A 23,026-nucleotide genomic window follows, 5' to 3' on the forward strand; every position below is an offset into this window, starting at 1 on the left:
TGTGACAACCATTGGGATGCATTAGTTTGGATTTTGCTTGATATCAAGGACCCTAAAAGGTCTGCTATACATAGATAGGAACCATGCTGATATTGTTCCTAATAAGGAGGCTATTTATGAAAAATCATGGTGTCCTTATTGGAAGGCGAAAGAGTGTGTTACTCAAATTAAAAGGTATTACCATTGGAAGGCGAAGAGTGTGTTATTCAAATTAAAAGGTATTATCACGAACTCGTAACGGCCTTCATGTGTACAAATTGTAGTCTTATCAATGTCTTTCTATCAATGCACTTTCTTAGGTGAAAATCTTGCGACACGACTGAGTGAAAAACAAAGTGTAGAATCAAGATTTAGAGTTGAATCAGAGTTCAGGATAATGGCACAAGGTATATGTGAATTACTATAGTTAAAATTGATCTTAGAAGTTTAAGGATAAAGTGTGATGAACCAATGAAACTTCATTGTGATAATAACTTTGCTATTAGCATAGCACATAACCTAGCGCAACATGACGGAACCAAACAGATTGACGTTCACAGACACTTCATTAAAGAAAAATTAGATAGTGGTCTTATTTGCACTCCATATGTATCCTCCCAAGGCAACCTGGCAAATCTTCTAACGAAAGGGCTGAACAAAAATAACTTTGAAAGAGTTGTTTCCAAGCTGAGAATGATAGATATGCGTCCACCAGACTGAGAAGGAGTGTTGTAAATAATTTATTTTACTATTTTTATTCTTAGTATTTCTTAAAATTTGGGTTGGACCTAACTCATCCCTACAAAATTGACTTGTAAGGTGAGAATTTCCCCTACTTATAAACACAACATAGGCCATATCCCTATACAATGTAGGACTAAATCCACCCCTTTAAACCCAACACAATGAAGGTGTTGGGGGCTGCAATGAAGGCAAGGCATAGTGCCGCAATTAAGGCCACTAGGAGCGGACCGCAATTAAGGCAGAAATTACAACGCACCGGACCACCCGGGATAGCGGTGAAAGCGGCCGCTATTGATAACTCTGACCGCAATTAAGGCGGAAATTCCAATAGTATTATTAGTAGTAATTTATGTTTAGATCTTTAGTAAGGCCTATTAGTTTAAAATATTATACATGTAAGATTAGTGGTTGTATGTCTCAATATATATATTGAGACTGGTTTATGAACTCAACTAGTCAAACTATACATAACTCAAGCTCGACTCGTTTGACTCGTGAATCAAATTTAACAAGTTAATTATTGAATAGAGTCTCGAATTATTTTCAAATTGGTTTGGTTTATTGTCAACCTAGTTGCCCAACCTAGTTCTTCCAACTGTCATTGACGGGAGAGAAAATCTATTCAATAATGTGACTTTATTTAGTATCCAATAGTCCATACAAAATCTCCAACTCCCATCAGTTTTATTTACTAAGATTGGACTTGTGATTGGACTTATGACATTTTCTTACAGCATATCATTCACCATTCTCTCAATCTAAGAATTATGGTGATGTGAATTGACAATATGATCATATATTTGGAATCATCGCATGTTCCTTCGAGTCAATTGTAGTCACAAGATATTAGAAGCACTGATATTAGTGTTTGAACTGGTTCTTAGAATTAAAAAAGGTAGAGAAATTGGCAAAAGAAAAGTAGTAGAGTGAAAAGTGTGGTGCTTTATTGAAGAAAACATGCCTCCTCCTCAATATAGGGAGGTGCGATAGAATAGAAGGATTCTTAGATACTGCAAGCCTCATGACGATACTTAACAATAGTTCCCATTTTCTACTTAGTCACCGGTAATAATAATTTAAAGCCCTACATAATATTCCATTGCATTGCTTTCTTCAATCCCCTTTATTGCTCTAGGGTGTGTTTGGATTGGCGGTGAACAGAATTGATTCTAGCAGAATTAAGTTTGGTAAAATTGATTTTAACAGAATTGAGTTTAGCATAATTGATTCTGGGTCTTCCAAAAGCCAATCCAAACATGCTACTAATATACAAGCCTAATTGGATTTGCAAAACTAAACACCATAACTTCAGTACCATAGTTATAACTTATAAACAGATAGATAGAGCATTACTGTAAAGTGACAAACCTTGTGAAGAAATAACCATAAAGTAGGTTAGACAAGAGAGAACATTTTAAGAAAATATCAGGTAAATGTGTCCTGCTGTTTTCCTCTTCTGCCAACATTTCAAGAATAGAGGTCTCCATTTCGAGCAAAAGTTGATCACTTATTTCTTGGGGAACCCGTATGCCCGGAAATATTTGTAGCTCAGAAACCTGAAAAATTACAGCTCCCTTTATGAAACCGTGGAAGTTAACACAAACAAACTTTTAGCAAAGGATCACACCTCAACATTGGAAACTTTGTGAATTTCTGTGAGAGCTTCCACAGAGCAATCCAAAAACTCATGCAAACATTGGTGTTTAGGGTCTTCAAACTACAATAAACATCATAATGAATTTCTTAGTAACATTTCAACTAAATCTATATAATCAAATATCAGTTTGTGGAAGAATGATAGGCTGTACCTTATGATTATTATTATCAAGAGATTCAGTGACATCGAAAGAGCTGTAAACTAGAGGAGTTTCTTTAAAGCATTCATTGAACGCAGCACAACCTACACAAAGTGCAAATATAGCACTGGGCATGTACAAACCCATCCGCTCACTCAATGTTGAATAACCCTGCACATAAGGAACAGAAAACTGAAACAAATGCCTATATATTATTGTAAGTTATAGTGTGTCTGTAACATATTGTTACATATTAGTAGTATAAGTGTATAATATCAGAACCCTAGAGTGAATCGTGGTGGAGCCCTTTTACCATTGTTATTGTTGATTTTTGTTAAGATATCTATAGATTTAAGTTATATTCAGTTGACAAAAATTTCTCAAAAAGATTAGGATTTAGGAATGTTAGTTCATATATCCGTATAATCAAGGGATATGACGATTGATTTGAATGTATTCTCTAAGTTATAAATAACAAAGGCTGAGAGTATTTTTCTCAAGCAATTCAAACCATCAAATTAACTTTGTATCGGAGTTCACGATTAGGGGGCCTAGAAAAAATAATAATAAAAATCTGAAAGCCCTTTACACGTATTTCGATCTTTTCCTTTCCCTTTTTTTCCAGCCTCGGATCTGTTTCATAGCTTCTCATGGTGTCATATTTCAATGCCAAGGAATATGTATGTATCTGTAACATTCAACTATTGCATAGCTACTCATGGCGTCATATTTCAATCTAATTGCTTTCACACACCACAACATAATGGTCTTGCTAAACAAAAAAACTTAGACTTTGTAGATCAAAGCTCCTGCACCTTTAAAATTTAGGAGTGGCCTTAATCTCATTGCATGTCATTTGATAAATTGCATGTCATTGTTTGTATTGGAAACTGAGACTCCTCTCTCACTCTAGTTTCCTAAGGACCCTTCTATGTTGTCCTTCCTCAAGTTCCACTTATTTTGATATGACCTTTCTTCCAGCTGTGACAAATTGTATGTCCTAGCAATTATGTGTGTTTCTTGGGTATTCCGGAGTTCAAAAGGGGTATCGGGGTTATTCTCTATCTACACATCATTTTTATGTCTCTGATATGTTACTTTCTTAACAAACGTTTCAAGTCTTGTTCCAACCCCTTCTCCAGTTGCGATCCCACCTGAGTCTTATGTTTACTTACCTTTAGCTATTAATAAAAGTAAACAGTCTACTTCTAATTATCATTCTATTCATAATCTTGAGATATAATCCCATCCAGAACGGCAGCAAGCAATGATTGATGAAATGATTTGTTTGGAGTCTAGTGGCATTGTGGCATATGGAAACTTGTTCCACTTCCTCCTCAAAAATCATTAGTTGGTTGTCGTTGGGTTTTTGCTATTAAAGTAGGCCTTGATTCAAATGGATCATTTGAAAGCCAGACTAGTAGCAGGCTACAAAAATCCTTGTATGGCCTAAAGCAATTACTTTGAGCTTGGGTTGGAAAATTCAGCAAAGTAACTTAGTAAGTTGACAAGATTCATTCTGAGGTGGATCATTTTGTATTCTTTAGACATTCATCTTTGACAAACATATATGATACTTTCAGTACAAGTAAGGACTAAGAATGTATTGTAGACCTAAAGCAACATTGAAGACCAAAGATTTAGGTTGGTTGCATTATTTTCTTGAGATTGAAGTAGCTCACGGGAAGGCATTGCTATTTCATAAAGAATATATGTTTTGAAAAAATCAGTTGATAGTCCTATGGACCCCAATGTGAAACCTCTAGCAAATAAAGGGGAATCATATCCCGACACAGGTAGATATACGAAATTAGTGGGAAAAATGAATTATCTCAATCTGGATTATGTCAAATTTAATAACCAGTCAGTGTTGCATCATTCTTAAATCCCTTTCTTTCATGAGAGGACTAAACATGTAATAGTTGATTGCCACTTTATCTGAGATAAGATCATTCGGTCATAGTTAAAATATCATCAGTGATAAACCTCAGATTGATCATATATGTAATGTAACAAGCTAGATACATGTGATATATGCTCCAGCTTGTGGGGGAGTTTTAATTATTGTCATAATTGGGATTATGTATATATATAGTTTATGATTCTTTTCATTAATTTGAGAGATTCTCTCTGGTTTATATATGTATAAAATCTCATTGAGTAATACAAGTTGTCTATTCTACATTATATATTTTCCTAATTGTATAAGTATAAACTTAAAGAAGAATAAAATACTTTGTTAATCACAATTTAAAGAAAAGCATACCTTCCAATCAAGATGATTCAAAACTGCCTTTAAAAGGTTCTTTCTAAGATGTAAAATATCCCGAAGATCAGTCTGCATGATACGAAGACGCCAAATTTAAAACAAATGGGGCTCAGCAAAGAAATACTTCAGTTCTACCTAAAAAAAAGCTTGAAATTAACCCTCATATTCTTAGATTTTGGGTATAGCTCAATCTTACAAAATTGGCTTGCAAGGTAGGATTTCCCAATCAAGGCAGTGTGGAACCTGGGCTTTTCTCCAAAAAAAATAAACCGTCTCACACAAGCCTATCGGGTCTAGTGCATCAAAAATATGGGTGACCCAACAACATATCAAGGATAGTTCATAATACTATTATAGACTTTGGGCTTAACTCAACTCCACAAAATCAGCTTATAAGGATTATCAAAGCATTATGTGTTCTCCTTTACATTTTCAAAACTTGCACTTATTGAGCAACAAGAAATAGAAAATGTAAGCTCAATTAGAATACTATAAGAAGAGATGTGCAATGGATCATCAGAAGAGATATGCAGATGGACCATATGAAGGCTCAAAGCTTGCTCCATTTTTATTTTGCAAAAAAAAAAATGTGAGTTACACTAAAGGGGACAGACTTACTGCCATAATGATCCAATTCAACATGGTATTATTGTAATCATTGTAAATTTCTACTATCTTACTAGGGTTGATTATCACTGATACTTTATTTTTATTCGATGAAAGAAATTAATAAGCAATTATTTAGTTTGTATTGCATTCTACTTGATGATCTATGGAAGGACAAACTAGACCCACGACAAGAGGTCTGTCAAAACAGAAAACAAAGTAAAAGCCAGATGGCTTCTTGGTAATTAAAATAAAAACATTTTCTTAATCCTTTTAGAATTTGGGCTTGGATCTAACTCAACCCTAAAAGCTAGCTCGTGGGATGAGGGTTTCCTTCCACTTATAACCATTGTTCAGGCCATATTATGGAACTCGCAGCAAATTCAAATTGGCCCTAAGATTTGCAAGTTTAAGAAGGCTATGTATGGATAGATGCAGTCTCCCCCAGTGTGTGCTGCAAATAATTCTTCAAATCTTCTTTTATCAAAGACTAGGTTATCCCAATTTGTCAAAATTCCAACACATGCTCTCAAGTCTTGCAAAATTAAAGCCTTAAAATTGAATTATGTCAACATGGGAACATGCCAACACTCCCTTTCCAAGGTCAAGAATCAAATAAATGGGAGGGTTGTGTTAGACAGGCAAACATAAAGCTTTGCTGAATTTCTATGACATGGTTTTTTAAGGGTCACTTTGACTTATTTTCCACATTTAGAACTTTTTATACAGAAATTTGAAATCAATTTAATAACACAATTCTATATAAATTTAAGCTTATTAGTCAATTACTAATCTAACATCAAGTAAATATATCACGTGAAAAATATGAGGCTCCCTTGGCAACTTACATGAGAACTTTTCCTTGAAAAGAAACATGAGAAAAAATGCAAGATAGGTCTGCATAAAAAGACAATCATGAGCTGCATAAGAATGTAGAAACAAAAGCAAGCATGTCGAGAAATTTCATATTGAGAAAAGAAACAAAAAAAAATACAAAAGGGGAAAAATTATAAATAATTAATTGGCATAAATAACTTTTTAGTCCCTACAAAAAAAATGTTACTTTAAATCTCTCAATCGATAATTTTGTTTTTGAAAGGGTGAATTTATTCCCATATTGCTTAAAGATATGGCATGTATAGTGTTTATAAAGTTTGGGCGACCTTCTCCTTACAAGCTGGTTCGGTTTTGTAGACATGAGTTTTAAAGGAACGATGACAGAAGTACGTTTTAACTATTTATTTGAGCCTAATTAATTTGGAAAATGTGATTGATGTCTTTCCTCAACAATGTTTACCGTCTTTTTCTGAAATACAACATCTCCCTGTGTCCTGTTTTCTCTGTTCCTTTTATTTTCATAATAAGTATCAAACATAAAATAAATATTACAATAGTTTTTACTTTAACTTTAATTTGAAGTATAACATCTCCCTTTCTTTGTCCTATTTTCTCTCAGTCACCCCTTAGATTTTCGTGTTCTTAATCATATAAAAAATAAAAACTAGTACAATAATAATGCAATTCTCCAACGTAAATAAGTAAGAAACTTCTTGCTAGAATTTTATATATTATTCTAAAAATTTGTTAGGCCTAACTTAATCCCCGAAAGCTAGCTCAAGATGTGAGGATTGTCCAAGCCTTGTAAAAACTAATAGCAATGTGACCATATCTCCAATGAGTGTGGGATCTCAACATGCCCCCCCTCACACTCACGGTTGGACATTTTAAGCATGGGCAAATGTGGATGGCTCAATATCAGAGTTATTAACACATCCTCACACTAACGACTAGACATTTGGACTCCGGAGCATGGACAAATATGGGTGCCTAATAACTTATTTAGAATAGGCTGATACCACCTTAGATTTTGGGTCAAGATTAACTCATTCCCAAACGTTAGCTCAAAAGATGAAGATTGCTCAAACCTTGTAAGGAATAACATAGTTAGGGTTGGAACCTACGAAGCACAGACTCTGACCGGACAATGCGACACGACACGGACACTCTGACACTGATAATATAAAAAACAAAAGACACCGACACCGCTACATATACGATAGTAGTTAAGTTTCATTTATCTATCTATTATTAAAAGAGTTAAAAATATTCTAATGAAAATTTATGTCTTTAATTTTTCATTGATAATATTGTTTCAATACATGTCCAAAAGTTGTGTAAGGTATGTTGAAAACTATTTTTTTTTTTTTGAAACACTTGTGTGGATTGTTCTACAAGTGTTGTATGAGTATAATATGAGTGTTCGACACCGATTTAAAGAGTGTCGAAACAATGAAAAAATCTATTTTTTAGATGACACTTCTTTGACTTTTCCGACACGTGTCGTACGGGTGTCATACAAGTGTCGGACACCGCGACACGTCTACTCTTAGAGGTGTCCGTGCTTCATAGGTTGGAACTCTAATTGTTATACGCATTAGTTACTGTTAAGAAATGTGGTTGGGTCTAACTCAACCCTACAAAACCGGCTTGTAGGGTGAGGATTGTCCCCACTTATAAGCACATGTTCAGGTTATATATTGTCCGATGTGGGACTCTTAACACACCCTCTCACGCCCAAGACTGGACATCTAGAGCGTGGAAATAAATGGTTGGTGGCCCGATAGCGGAAACCTGATAGCAGGTGGCCCACCGGATCTTAAACGATGCTCTGATACCATGTTAAGAAATGTGGTTGGGCCTAACTCAACCCTACAAAACCGACTTGTAGGGTAATGATTGCCCGCACTTATAAACACATGTTTAAACTATATATTGTCAGATGTGGGACTCTTAACAGTTACCACTAACCATTTAAAGTAAAATGTTTTTAATTTTGGAAAGATTTTATCATCTGTATTGAGGTCCCATGTTTTACCTCCCAATCCTAGGAAGAATCTCGATTTTGACTACCGAACGTCACAAATAACTCCTACTTCCCCTTCCCCATACTACAACATATAAGTAGATAGAAACATAACTAACTCTCCACTCACACTACTCACACTATTAAAGGAATTGGTATTAACTAGTCCACCCTATAATTATTGTGCACTATCTACATAGTACTATAGCCTATTTAAATGTCCCTAACTGCCCCTAATTAACTCCTAAAACATAGGAAACTAATCCCTAAATTTAAGGAGAATTGTAACTAACTCAGGAACTAATCCCTAAATTTAAGGAGAATTGTAACTAACTCAGGTGAGACGTATGGTTCTATAAATAGATCACAATACTTCGTAATCAATATTAAGAAATGCAAAAACAGAAACTAAGAGAATTCAATTGAGATTTCTCTCATTAGCACCCGTGTATATCTTATCAAGAGACTTCCTACTTAATAACAATAACAACTAACAACTAAACTTCATTCCTAAGTGGAGCTAGCTACATGATCAACTTCAGCCATAATGTTTTATATAGTACCATACATCTATCCAAATCGCTAATCTCGAGATCTTTCTTAATAACTACTCTTATAGTATTAATAGGTCTTCCTCTACCTCTAATTATTTGACTCCTCTCCATCTGATCTACTCCTTACCACTGAATTTACAAGTCTTCCCTCTAAATGGCAAAACCACCTAAGTCTATTTTCCATCATCTTTTCTAATCTAGATGTTACCCCGACACTCTCTAATATTGTCATTTCTAATCTCATCATGTTTAGTCTTACCACACATCCAACGCAGCATCCTCATCCATGTTACACTTAATTTATTTTCGTTTTGATTCTTAATCGCCTAACATTATGTCTCATACAGTACGATAAAATTTCCCCTTAAGCTTGAATGGTACCTTTATGTCACATAAAATAATTTCCCCTTAAGCTTGAATGGTACCTTTATGTCACATAAAATTTCGGAATCCTCTCTAAATTTTGAAGTACCCTACACTAAGTTATTTGGTACTCCATCGGACAACAAGTTTCTCAAGTGCTTTGGTTGCTCTTGTTTTCCCCTACTTAGACCTTGCAACAAGCACAAATTAAGTATAGGTCCTAAAAGTGTCATTTTTTAGGCTACTCTACATCACACAAAAGTTATATGTGTCTTGCACCTTCGGTCCCAAAAGTGTCATTTTTAGGCTACTCTACATCACACAAAGGTTATAAGTGTCTTGCACCTACTCGCAAACTATACATCTCCAAGGATGTGGTCTTCAATGAGTCGTCCTTCCCTTATCCTCGGTCATTCTCTCATTACATTCATGAGAAAAAAAGAATTCTAACACACACTCACAGTATATGCCCTACAATGTATAAGATAGAAACATAACATACACTCCCTTCTAAAAGTTTCCTAACTCTTCCCTCTCTTAATAATAGCCCTATATAGCAATTCATTAGATCTAGTGGTTCTTTTCAGCCCTGCAAAAGCATGTGGTCTCCGATGTATGTTTAAAATTAGACTAACCCTATGAAAGAAATGATAATAGTTAAAATGAATAAAATGGCTTGCTGATGATTTTTCTTTTTATTGAATCAGAATTTGTCTATAAACTTTATAAAGTAAAAAGCATCAAAATAAATTAACTCGTTAGAAATATCTATGATGCAACAGCCAAATTGGTTTAAGTAGTGTTGCAGTAAGCATGAAACACTGACATGGTATTTTGTACATCCATTGAAACAGTACTTGATCTCTAAGTAGTTGACAAGAGTGTTAATATGTGATTGAATTTATTTACTGGCTTAAATGATAAGCTTTCATTAAAAATACTAGCAATCTTTAAAACATATTTTATTGCAATCAAGTTAAAACAGTAAAAGGCACTTACAATGAGGTTGGTCTTTTGAAAAATTGAAGATCCCAAACATCTTGTGGTATAAGACATGTATCTACTAAATCCTGGATACAAACATGTGGCGTTAGAGATATAGACTATTATTAACAGTATGCCCAACTGTGTGAAGCCCGCAACTCACATTTGAGGTTATATTACTCAGAAGTGCCAAAGCAGCATCCACCTGCATCAATGCATCATTACCGAAATTAAAATCTTAGCAGAAACTAACCAGTAGAGAAAACTTTTAGTTTAATACAAATAATAATAATAACACCAAGATACATTAAAATATCTTGGGTATTGAGGCAGCCTGATAGAACACTGTTGCAGCAATGAGCATACTGCAGCCAAAAAAGATTGTAAAAGTAGAGGGGAACAAGGTAACTATGAGCTGGGATCCAGAAGCCTTGTTAGAAGATCAATTATTCCATGCTATCCTTGAGGACAAGGTTGTTCCTAAAGGAAGTGGTAGTGATAGAACACGGTTCTCGTGTGTGACACCCAATCATTGGGCTCAATCCACGTCAACACAGCTTCTAGAATAACTCATTGAAGACCGAGGATAAGGGAAGGACAACTCATTCATGAGAGACTGTTATAAAAGAGACTGTAGGGGAGTGGGAAATGCATTCAGAAAGTTGTTAGTAAACAGTTCGGAGAGATTTCTCTCTGGTTTAGAAGTTCATAGAACTTTGGTTTACATTTTCTTTTTTTATTTTCACCGTTGTAATATAACAATCAGTTTACCAAATTTTCTGGGTTCTATTTTAGTCCAATCCAATGATGGTCTTGTAATTTCACAGAGGAAATATGTTACTGATATTCTTGAAAAAATATGTCTATTGAATGCCAAGTTGATACTTCTATCGATACAAACGTTCTACCTAATCAAGGGAAATTAACTATCTCACATTAACTCGTCCAAACATTTCCTTTGCAGCCAGTGTGGTACGTCAGCTCTTAAGTTCTCCTTTCCAAAAACACGCGGATGTTGCAATTCAAATTTTGAAATACAACAAAGGTGCTCTAGTAAAAGGTCTCGTTTATGAAGATAAAGGACAAACTCAATTGGGTCGGTTCACTTTTGTGTATTGTTTACTTCTTAGAGGAAATTTGGTATATTAGGAAAAATAAAAAACAATATGTAGTTGCAAAATCTAGCGTTGAGGGACAGCTTATTTGGTTGAAACGGTTACTTAAACAACTTCAATTTGAGGAGGCAAAGTTGACGACACTATTCTAAAATAATCAACTTGCATTGCATATTGCCTCAGATCCGATTTTTCATGTGAGGAGCAAGCGTATTGAGATAGATTGTCATTTTGTCAAAAGAGAAGATCGAATCAGACAACATCGCCCCAAGCTTTGTCGATTCCAATGATCAATTTGAGGATGTTTTTTTAAAATCCCTGAGAGGGCTTAGAATCAGTTATATGTAGCGAGCTTTGGTGCATTTGATATAAAAGATTCAGCTTGAGAGAAAGTGTAGGTATTTAAATTAATAGTATATTATGTATATATATATATATATATTCTAGCATATTCTATTGTAATTAATGTTATTGATTGCATATTGATTTGTTTGTAAGCCTGTATAATAGAATCTTTGTGGTGTAGTTTACACACACTTTCACCATATGTCACTCGTTTAATTTAACACTGGTCAGAGTTGTTATTGATTACGTTTTTATGACTTAGTTACTATCATTACTAGTTTCCCTATTCAACTAGGATCCGGAGTCATATATCCCTATAACAGGGGTTAGGGCTTAACCTTTTTTAATCATCCGATCATCATCGAATCACCAATCATAATCATATTTCAAAAGCCTTAGTTCTATTTGGGATTGGGCCAAGTTTTGGGCCACAGCTTGTCATTCTATTTGGGATTGGCGGAATACAAATAGGCATGACGATAAGCTTGAAAGGCTGTATGCCATGCATGAAGCGATTGCAGTAAAAGTGCATCAGTATAATGTTGTTGCGTGTAATAATAAAGTTATGGCAAGAAACAAGGTTGAGAGGCTGATCAATTGGAGTTTACCGAGTAAGGATTTTGTCAAAGTTAATATGGATGGAGCTCATTCTTCAAATGGAGTTTCAGGTTGTGGGGGGATTATCTGAGATCAGTATAATGTTGTTGCGTGTAATAATAAAGTTATGGCAAGAAACAAGGTTGAGAGGCTGATCAATTGGAGTTTACCGAGTAAGGATTTTGTCAAAGTTAATATGGATGGAGCTCATTCTTCAAATGGAGTTTCAGGTTGTGGGGGGATTATCTGAGATGATGCTGGCAAGTGGTGTGGCGGTTTTGCTAAGGGTGTGGGCAGTAGCAGTCCTCTTGTTGAGGAGTTATGGGGTATCCATGATGGGCTGAAGTTAGTGGTGGAGCATGGTTATAAGAGAGTGATAATCGAGTCGGATTCTAAGGAAGCAGTGGATACTAGTAACAAGGTTAGCAGAAAAAAGTTGCTTAATTGCAATTTGGTTCGTCAAATTCATAATTGGATGCGTAAATTGGAGAGTGGAGATTCGTCATATCTATCGAGAAATCAATGATTGTGCTAATCTTCTGGCTTTACATGGAAAGGAGCTAAGGGTTGGTTGCGAATTTTTTTTGGATTTGCCTAGCAGGCTTTTTGAGAATTTTGATAGGGATAATAAGGGTGTTATGTACCCTAGGGTTGTGTTTGTGTAGCTTCTTTGTTTCTCGGGCTTAGGCCCTCCTTATTATCAAAAATAAATAAAACTCTCTAATTTCAACACTACTTAATATTAATTATATCTGCAAGGAATATATTGATACCCTAAAAACTACAACTAAAAAGAGAGAATGGATTTGTAAACAAACTTACAACAGTGCCTATATTGCTGAAAATCGGCAGCCCGTGAACAATAGTACTCCATAGTACTTTCCAACCATTGATGAACTGCAAAAATTCACTTGATCAAATCAATGCATACTTGAGCAAAAAAACATGATACCAGAGAAGCAAAAAGGATAATGACAAACTTCCAGAACAACCCAAAAGAAAGTAGTCAGCTTCAATGACACAACTCTTAAAATTCAGAGACAGATAGGGAATATGTGCTGTTTAAATTAAACATTGAATTTCGTTGAAAATTTGTTCAAAAATTTCAATTGCCATTTAGCATAAATAAGACATGTGGGGAAAACTCTTGTATGTACTCTATTCCGTTCTCCTCTTAGTCACTAATACTAAAAAGCCTTTTCTTTGCATTGCTTTCACAAAAGTCTGTCCCCGAATCATAATAGTCAGCTAAAATACAGATCATCCGAATCAATTTCTCATTTGAGAACTTAATACGTAAAAGAAGAAGAAAAAAAGTGACACAAGTAGGAGGATAAGTTATTCTCTGTCAAATAAAGGAAAACACAGATTGGTAAGTGAAAAGGCGCATTAATTCAAAACAAACTGCCCAAAAGCAATTTCCCAAGTCATTGTCAAGTCTTCCATTGCCAACCCTAACTACTATATGTTTTTATTAGAATTCATAAAAATAAGTGTGTCGTGCATCAGAGAAGAACTGGTCAAAACATGTGAGAGAGTCAGAAAGACCTCATTCAAGGAGGAAGGTGGCATCGACGATATCTTCATCATTGAATTTGGAAGCAATAAAGCAGAGGAAAGTTCCTGCAAACTCCTTTTGAAGCAATTGAACAGACATAAATTCACAATATTCAACGGGATGCCAGGGTCTATAATATAAGTTTCTCGAACAAATCTAAAATGCATAAAAGAAAAACATAGAGTAAAAAGAACCCTTATGCCGATTCACAGTAGCATACCGCAGAGTCCATAACAAACCATCGTAGGCCCGATCAACATTTGCAGAATTAAGGGTTCTGCAATATCATCACAGCTTTGTAAAACAGTGGAGGTGATCATCAACATTCTTTATAATAAATATGTATTACACATGCATAGAGAAATATTCAATTCAAACAATGAGAATACTAATTAAGTGTTTCAAGAAAGTGGGCGTTGGAACCAGCAAATTATCAATCCAACAGATAATATTTCCTTTTTGTAATAGAAAATAAAAAAATAAAATAATTTGAGAATAAGAGAAAGGGAAAAAAAGTGAAGACATAAAACATGAAAGAAAAAAAATAGTAAAGAGAGGGCGAGAGAGATATGTGTCAAGATATTATAATCCAACATTATTCAGATTTTAACATCATAAAATTAATAGAGGGAAAGAGAGTCAGGAGTTATAAGATCCGCTAATTCCTAAGTAGTATTTTATGCAAAAAAAACTGCCTGTAATTTGAACCAGTGTTGAAAAAAATGGCCACAGTAACAGTTTTTTTGTTTACCCTACCAGTGCCAAATTACCTGTCAAAGCTCATCCATATGCCTTCAAACCAGTAGAGGAACAGATCTTTGGAAATGCGAGTATGGAAGTTTCGGGTTAGATAACAAAATGCAGCATTCCTGTAGCATAGATCCTTCATCAGATTTTGTCATGATGATATTAAATTTAAATAATGTAAATTAATATACACAGCAATATTAATTTTTGCATTATGATATCAGAAGATGCATTTGAGGACTTCACTTCAGATTCTAGCATAAGACCAACTGTTACTAAAATGAGAAGTTAAGATAAAACGGTAACAAAAATCACAATAAACTCAAAATTATGCCCAGATAAAAATTGTTTTTAAAACCTAATAAGTGGGAAAATGATAAAAGGTTATGTGAACAAAGAGAAACAATTTCTATTTAAAGTTAAGGGCGTGTTCGATTTGAGAAAACATTTTCAAATGTTTAGTTTATGTTTTAATTACAGAACTGCCACTTGTTTTCACTTTTTCTTGTTATCACATATTTTTACATGGAAAAAAAATAACTTTTGACTGAAGCTGATCGCTTTACTGGTACTCTCAATCCACAGTATTCCTCTTGGGAGCAACAAGGCCAGCTCTTGTGTTTGCTTCAATCTACTCTTTTGAGTCAGATCTTGCCAAGAATAATTGAATAAGTAAACCTGTGGAAGCTTTGAAAAAGCTATAACATACTTGCTGATAAGAATCAGCAACTTAAGAAAGTAAAGGATAGGAACTGTATTGATATTTGTTATTAACAGAGGCTAAATTTCCCTTCTTACAAATCTGTGAAGTTTCTGACAAAAGATGAAAAACAAAGCTATGGTATGGAGCCTGGCTCCTTGCAAGATAGCAAGGAAAAGATAAAACAGCAGAAGATAAACTTAGAGAGAATAGTCTCCCTACTCAGCTTCGAACCTCCCTCCATCACTTGGAAATTCTCTCTACCCCTTTATGGCTACTACCCTCCCATAATTAATCATTCCCTCTCCCTTCGTACCTGATTCCAAAATCTCCTCCCTCAATCCCCTTGGATCACATGCCCATTTTGTTACGTGTGTTCTGTCTCTCTTCTTTTTCCTGACTTAGCGGGCCACCTCTTTCCTTTCTTCTACTACCCATTTAATCGTGAACCTCAGGCCCAATAATTACCTTCTTCTCTCCCTCTCCCCTTTTTCCCCTTTTCTCTTATACAATTGTAAGTTGGATCCATCAATGGGCCTATATATGCACTCAAACAAAAGCTAAAGGTTTTCAACTCCGCATTGAGCTTTGCAATACCAGGAAAGGCTCACATTCAGTCTCTCAACATCTTTTTTGCATTAAGGCATTGATTGAATCCTTTCAGCATTGGTGATCCAGTTCACCTCTAGAGCATTTGGGTTGCTTTGAGCCTTAGAGATTTAAACTTATTTGTTCCCTATGCTTTTGTTCCCTACAACTTTTTATAATTACTCATTAATACGCCGTGAACTAAGTGATTTTTTAAAGTTGTGAGCTTTAATCACAATTATCATGTTATTCGGGATTTATAACTATAGTTCAAACAAATGAATATAGTTTGAAAGTCAATTCCAGAGTCTACGGCTTCCAAGAAATCTGAGAAGTGTATAAATTAGTTCAATGTATCAAGTAGATGTTCGCGTGTCGAAGGCCTCCGTGAAAATGGAGGCAGTGGCGAACTTCTAATCACATAAATATGTGAAGGGAAAAGCATGGTTGCTTGCATTTAAGCAAAAAAAACATCTTCTGCACGTTATGAAAGCAATAATGATATGAATGCATAATATTGTTCACTAGTTCTCCTACTGTGATGCAACATGTAACTTTAAGCAACTAGCAGAAGATTCTATTGAGAGAAATCCCAAGCAAAAACCCGAGATAAAACTTTGGTGGTATAAATACTAATATAGAAAGTAGTTCAAGAGGGAAATGTCTGTAATAATAGGAGAGGAAAAAAATCATACACAGAATCTGGAAAGATAAAAACTAGCACTTCACATAGGAATAAAATTAGTAGTTGGTCCTAGTATGAAATAGAAAACGTTTTACAGTACAACCCTCAAATTAGTTTATAAATTACCATAGCCATTTTCCTTTCATGAGTGCCTCCCTCAAGACCACAGCAGCAGGTTCTCTCTTAGCCCGTTTTTCACTTAATGAGGCTCGGGTTGTATTAATGCACGCCTGAGGAGTAAAACTGATTAGACAACAATATTGAAATACTTGTACAGCAAAAAAATAACTCCATATGTGTCACAGTAAGTGTTGTTTGGATTTTTTTTTATATCACATTATTTGTCATTTTAGAATGCCATGAAAGCATTTATTATTTTTTTCCATGTTGCCCTTATTTATTAAAATTTAAAATAATTAAAGTGAGACGTGGATAAATGGGAGTAGCTGCGAACTTGCGACGATAGGGTGGATTGATCATGAATGAAAGTACAAGAATATTCGGGATATTTAATCTTAACACGTTATTTTGCAATGAGAATTTATATAATTAATAATTTTTTAAAGATGTGTGCGTCGCCGTAAATGACAGTAAATATAAGAGGGAGGGAGTGTACATAGTGTAAATTAGTACAGACAGTAATAATACTTGAAAATTCCATACTTAAAGACTCTAGAGTTGACAGAAATAGTCATATTCTAATAAATGAAATAATAATAATAATAATAATAATAATAATAATAATAATAATAATAATAATAATAATAATATTAATAATAATAATAATAATAATAATAATAATAATAATAATAGCTAAAATTCACTAGTCTGCAAAACCAAATAGATCAACCCAACAATAGAAAGAAATGTAACTAGAGATAAAGAGAGACTAGTAAAACAAGGGGGGTTAACCTCCAAAACAGAAATATAAAAACAAGAAAAACAAAAAAAAAAAATAACAAGTAGGCAGCCCAGCTTCTCTGCAACTCAGAAATGGAAACTTCCTTTAAAATATAGAAGGAGAGGAGAGCACCTGAGAAAACAATGACAACACTTCCCAATTCAAATTTGAGTTTTGTTTCAAGGTATAATAAAATCATAACCCTAATAATTAGATTTCTAAGAAAACAATTTCCAAGAATATTATTCTCAGGTATAATTCATGGGTTTGGTAAGTAATGAGGTGAGAGTGGGAAGTTATAGTTGGTCGAATTACAAAATAATTTCTGAGAAAACAATTTCCAAGAATATTATTCTCATTATAACTCATGGGTTTGGTAAGTACTACTGAGGTAAGAGTGGGAAGTTATAGTTGAACGAATTACAAAATATATGCTGTATTCCCATTAGAATCTAAGATTCTCACCATTTAATACCGGAATAAAAAGTGAGGAAAGCATAGGTAAACAACATTCCGAATCAATAATACCTAAAAATATTTTTTAAAAGATTGATTCAAACACTGGAACGTTACATTCCCTACCTCACTTTCCAAGGAATAAATTTTATGCCTTGAAACAAACACACTCTAAACCTAAGGATAAAGAGAAGCCCAAAGTTAACTGGGCATCCCTGCTCCAAACAAATATACAAGAGCTCTGAGAAAAATTATACAATAACGTAACATTTTCTGCTGAGTGCTTTTATTGAAACCTTTAAAGACAAAGCAAGAGAAACTGCTCCATAGTATACCAGCTGACCCATATTCATCACCATACAAAAACGATGAAAGTAAAAAAGGAAGCATAACGAAAATTGTGGAGATTCTTATGCAACTAACTAACTAATATCAAAATTAATCAACATAATTGCAGAAAATATATATATATTATCAAAAATTGAGCCCAGAAACTTGAATATTAAGTCTAGGAGTTGGTGGTTGAGTTTCTAGTAACTACCCTATAAAATAGAACTGCTGCAAGTTCCACTAAGCCACATTGCGAGCTACTCAAAGTTCCAAGTTTATCATCCTTATTTCCATCACCCCTGGGTAGAATGTTCATTAGGATCGTCATAAACTACCAAAAAGATTCATCAGTAAAATTATAAAATGGATAAAATTAGAAACACTCACTGCGGTATTGAAATACTAGACAAGCTACCCTGATCAAGATCCTTATAAATCACATCCAAAAGCTGTTCTACCAATAAATACCTATCAGCAGCCCCTCTCATTAAATTTAACTGTGTCCTTGCATAGAACATCAGTGAATCCTGCAACAGATATATTGATAGAGAAATTTGAAAAATGTAATAAAAATTATAAGTTTATTTGTTATAAATGCATCCATGAAAAGACCTTAAGCACGCGATCATGTGTTGTAAGCCAACAGTGAAACAGAAATTGCTGCATAGCATTATGAATCTCTAACAACTCAGAGCCCAGATTTGGACCATCATTTAACAAATATGTATTGATACACTCAACAAGTTTGCGTGATATCTTTCCTTCTTCCCTGAAGAAAGTAACAAAACAAAAGTCATATTGTACTCTAGGAGATCATGATAATAGTAAAAAAGAAAAACATTTAATCGCCCTAAGGAATACCTGATGAATGAGCAGATCCTGACAAACCCCTTAACAATGTCTTCTCTTAGATTAACAGGGTAGTCTCCAGGAGGGTAATCCAAAAGTGAATGAAGAGTTAAAATATTGCGGAAGACCTCTTCTTTGGAAGTACAGTTACTAATATTTTTCCCATTCAAGCTTGCTTCAACTTTCTCAATGTACAGCATCACCAGGCCTATTTATAAAGAATTTGATTAGAAGAACAAAACAGGAACATTAAAACAGACGGTCGCGGTGGGATGTCACAACGGTATGCTTCATGTTTGCAAAAACTTACTGCAGTAAATGCGCTTCCTCATCTGAAAACTGTAATCCTTTACTGCCAATAGATGCCGAAGGATAATCCCATACTCTGACTGAAAGCTTGGAACATTGCTCAGGACATCCCAAACATGATTAAAAAGGGGTTTAACCAAAGATGACAAAGGCCGAATTTGACCTAAAATAAAAAGGAAACAGGTTATTAAGATGAGAGGAAATTAACAACATAAACTTCATAAGATAAATTTCTTATATTTTTTAGTAGAATACAAAGTTTCATAGTGATAAAGAATTACATTATTCTCACAACTGTAATAGAAAATGCATGCTAACCTTACCGAGTGCCACGACAGTGGCAGATGTAATTCAAAAAAAGGAATTGTTTCTAAAGAGGTATTTATCATTTCTTCAAAAAAAAAAAAAAGATTTTATCATGGAAGAAATAACAATTCATAGCGGATATTTAAGCCAACATATTATATGCAATAACCATTGCATGTGGTTATTTTTCATTCTGCGTAAATATTTAGTAGTTCCATTTGAAATTTTCCCGAAAATTCACGGGCAATTCGGTAGTAGAATATGTATTGTTCAAAGATACTGTAATCACCAATAATTCTAAATGCATTCAGTTTTATTTTGTTTTCATAAATCGTGAATCACGTTGTCGTTGCACATTATGTATTGAGTATTGTAAACTACTAAAGAGGGAATATAAGAGAGAGATCTCCTCCAAGGGTTTCCCCTTCTACAATAGAGACAATGCTCTATTCACTAAAGATTAGAATACTCAATGGTTTCCTCTATCCATTTATCCTTCTATTTATACATGTTATTTCCCTAACTATCCAACTAACTTCTGTAATGAATCTTAACTACTTTAACTAATCTAATAACAGTTTATTCTAACAAAACGAAAAATAAATACACTTTTAAGCACTCACGTGACCAATCATTCCTGTAAGAGGAATATCAAACTTTTATGAGAACAATGATATTCAAATGAATGAAACAATAAACATACCCATGTGTTTAACTGCTCTAAAATCCATTAAAATACCGTTCACATATTATATGATAACCAGAGTGAACAAAAAAATTTCTTGCATCTTTGAAATTTCATATAGCATTGAGTTTGAAGGACTAGATACACTCTTTGAAATGCGTGGACAATGTCAACTAAGGACAGTTTGAGATCTTTCTCTTTGCAATAAGTGATGCCATAAAGCTGTGGCTAACTTTGAAGTCCTATAATCGTTAATTGTTCTTCTCTCATTGTCACCCATCTATTGGATACAGTTTAATTTAAGAATTTAGCCTCATATGCTATTACTTGTTTCTGATCTAAAGGAAAGAAAGAATAAACATATTACAAACTAAACTACCTCAAACTGACCTGAATACTTAGCATCTTCTGCTCGTTGCACAATAAGTCTAAGAGTCTTCGCATATATCATTTTTGGATTTCTCCGCTTACTTGAGGATATTTCCGATGATGCAGATTGAATAAGCAAAGAAACAAGAAAAGGCCATGTTTCAGCTGCCACCAAAAACAATTTAAAATAGATGAATTAAGCATGGGTAAAATTGACACCTTGGCTACATAAGTGTATATTATTGCATCCAGCAATGCATGTAAACTTGATCTTAAAAATGATCTTACCGTGAGGTATTTCATCTGGCCTAAGCTTCGATGTATTCAGTCCAATAAAATTGCAGAAGTTATATGATTTTTCTCCTTCTAACCAACTATTTAACAACTTGATCCCTTCCTGGTAAGTTGCGAGAAAGTACAACTAATTAGAATCAAACACTCAACCTCAAGCATGCACACACAAAAATCAATAATAAATAAAGATTATCCAACTCAATTGAAAGTTCATAACACAGCTTTTGTTAGCAAATCAAAATAGCGATATTCATGCAATTGAAGCTTCATGAGCAACTGAAAACTGATAGAACAGAATAACGGAATTCGAAACTAAATTGAACGCAGTACTGTGCATGAAATTGAAATGAATAGTGAAGGTGTTCTAGCATCAATCGAGTAATTGAAGATAAACAGTGAGTTTTGGAAGGGATTGAATTTTACTTCGCGAGCTTTGACTTTATCTGATGAGAGTTTCTCTACAATCTCTCGAACGTCTCTGGAACTGACTTTCGCCATTGTCACTGCGGAATCAGCAGTTACACATTGAATGTACAGAATGGAGGTAGTTGGGGTATTCAGAATGAATATTCTAGAGGTTAGGGTTTGGGCCGTTGAGATATCTGGCGGGAAAACGAAGTGAGTTAGACTCCGGAAAATCCGTGTTACTTAGTGCTAATGTGGAGTAGTAACATAAGAGAAAATGAGTTATGAGAATAAATGAGCAGCTGCTGCCCAACTTCACCTTTGGCAATCACACCTCCTCTCATGTGGTTTTCCAAACACATCCTCTTAAAATTTGGCAATTTATTTTCTTATTTTTAAGGTGCTAGTAGGCGAGAGAATAGGCTGAGTAGAGTTAGACTTTGTAAAGTCTGAATCTGGTCGGTTAAAATTATAAAGTTTAAGTCTGGTTTGTGGTCTGTTATAGGTTGATTTTTATGCCTGAGTTTGATCTTTTCGAAGGCATGTTTGGCCTATTAGCCTACATAAAAGTCTATTTTATTTAAGCATTTATGAATAAGTAATTCATCTAATGTTTAAATCGAGTAACAAATTAAAATATCAAAGAGACTAAATGTTTATTTATATTTACTTATTAAAGTTCACTTATTAACATAAGTTTTGCCAGAGCCGTCTCAAACTTTTGAGAGGCCCTATGTAAGAAGTTGAAGTTATCTTCTATTGAATCGTATAAATTAGCAGTGGAATATATAATCGGAGGCCCTTTTTGCCATAGCTTAAACATGAAAAAATGTGAGGTCCTGTGTTGTAGGTCGCCTTGCACGCCCTAAAAGACGGCCCTGAGTTTTGCAATACTATTTGTTTAAGAGAACTTATGAAAATAACTAATTTGCTCATAAGTTTTTTTTCACCTTATCTTCATAAGTTCTTCAAGATAACTAAGATTTATTTTTGTATTTTATTTCAAAGTACAAATAAAATACAATAATGATAATAATAAATGTACACTTATTTAATTAAATGGGCTGATATGATAGGTCTAAAAGGCTTTTTTTTATGACATGTGGCCTAGCTTTTTTAACTAAATAGACTTATAAAAAAGTTTAGGCTTTTTCTACTTAAAAAAAAGTTTTTCCTAGCTTGAGCCTATGAGGTTAGGCCGTAGGCCCCTGTTAATCGATTTGACATATTCCCACCCCTAGGTGTGAGTCACACGTCATGAAAATTTAAAATTATCCTAAAAACTATTCTGACGCACCATAAATCCTTTTCGCCAAAATTCAGTTAGGAGATGCATCTTCGAATATTTCTAAGGTGAATTCGAAATGCATCTTCGAAAACTCTTATTTCGGATATAAATCTCTGAAAACTTTCATGTATGTATTGTGGGCTGAAACATTGTCTAAGCTTTTTTTTTTAATCCGAGGTCATTTTAATCTGAGTAACATTGCCATAATCAATAATTCTATTCAAACATTAACATCTCAAAATAAGGTAATGTATTAATTAAAAAAACATCTCGAAATATTACAAACATAATTCTCAAAATGTGAAAAATACTAGTAAAACATCTGAAAATACAAAAAAAAA

General features: G+C 34.2%; 1 protein-coding gene across 2 annotated transcripts in view; it reads right to left on the reverse strand.

The window, feature by feature from the left end:
- Positions 1 to 21,749, reverse strand: part of LOC131661761 (serine/threonine-protein kinase ATM) — an 89,853-nt gene extending 68,104 nt beyond the window's left edge. For both annotated transcript variants that reach the window (XM_058931377.1, XM_058931376.1), the window contains exons 1-20: positions 21,416 to 21,749; positions 20,987 to 21,095; positions 20,720 to 20,863; positions 19,340 to 19,501; positions 19,042 to 19,237; positions 18,793 to 18,949; positions 18,568 to 18,707; positions 18,392 to 18,479; positions 16,620 to 16,723; positions 14,544 to 14,642; positions 13,994 to 14,050; positions 13,764 to 13,848; positions 13,038 to 13,112; positions 10,322 to 10,363; positions 10,174 to 10,244; positions 6,243 to 6,291; positions 4,786 to 4,857; positions 2,532 to 2,690; positions 2,351 to 2,440; positions 2,092 to 2,279 (exon numbers count right to left, since the gene is read on the reverse strand). In XM_058931377.1, coding sequence (XP_058787360.1) covers positions 2,092 to 2,279; positions 2,351 to 2,440; positions 2,532 to 2,690; positions 4,786 to 4,857; positions 6,243 to 6,291; positions 10,174 to 10,244; positions 10,322 to 10,363; positions 13,038 to 13,112; positions 13,764 to 13,848; positions 13,994 to 14,050; positions 14,544 to 14,642; positions 16,620 to 16,723; positions 18,392 to 18,479; positions 18,568 to 18,707; positions 18,793 to 18,949; positions 19,042 to 19,237; positions 19,340 to 19,501; positions 20,720 to 20,863; positions 20,987 to 21,095; positions 21,416 to 21,490 — 2,162 coding nt within the window. In that variant the 5' untranslated portion in view covers positions 21,491 to 21,749. The remainder of the gene's footprint in view (positions 1 to 2,091; positions 2,280 to 2,350; positions 2,441 to 2,531; positions 2,691 to 4,785; positions 4,858 to 6,242; positions 6,292 to 10,173; positions 10,245 to 10,321; positions 10,364 to 13,037; positions 13,113 to 13,763; positions 13,849 to 13,993; positions 14,051 to 14,543; positions 14,643 to 16,619; positions 16,724 to 18,391; positions 18,480 to 18,567; positions 18,708 to 18,792; positions 18,950 to 19,041; positions 19,238 to 19,339; positions 19,502 to 20,719; positions 20,864 to 20,986; positions 21,096 to 21,415) is intronic.
- Between the last annotated feature and the right edge of the window lie 1,277 nt (positions 21,750 to 23,026).

Source organism: Vicia villosa, linkage group LG3 (genome assembly GCF_029867415.1).
Source record: "Vicia villosa cultivar HV-30 ecotype Madison, WI linkage group LG3, Vvil1.0, whole genome shotgun sequence".
NCBI classification, from domain to species: domain Eukaryota; kingdom Viridiplantae; phylum Streptophyta; class Magnoliopsida; order Fabales; family Fabaceae; genus Vicia; species Vicia villosa.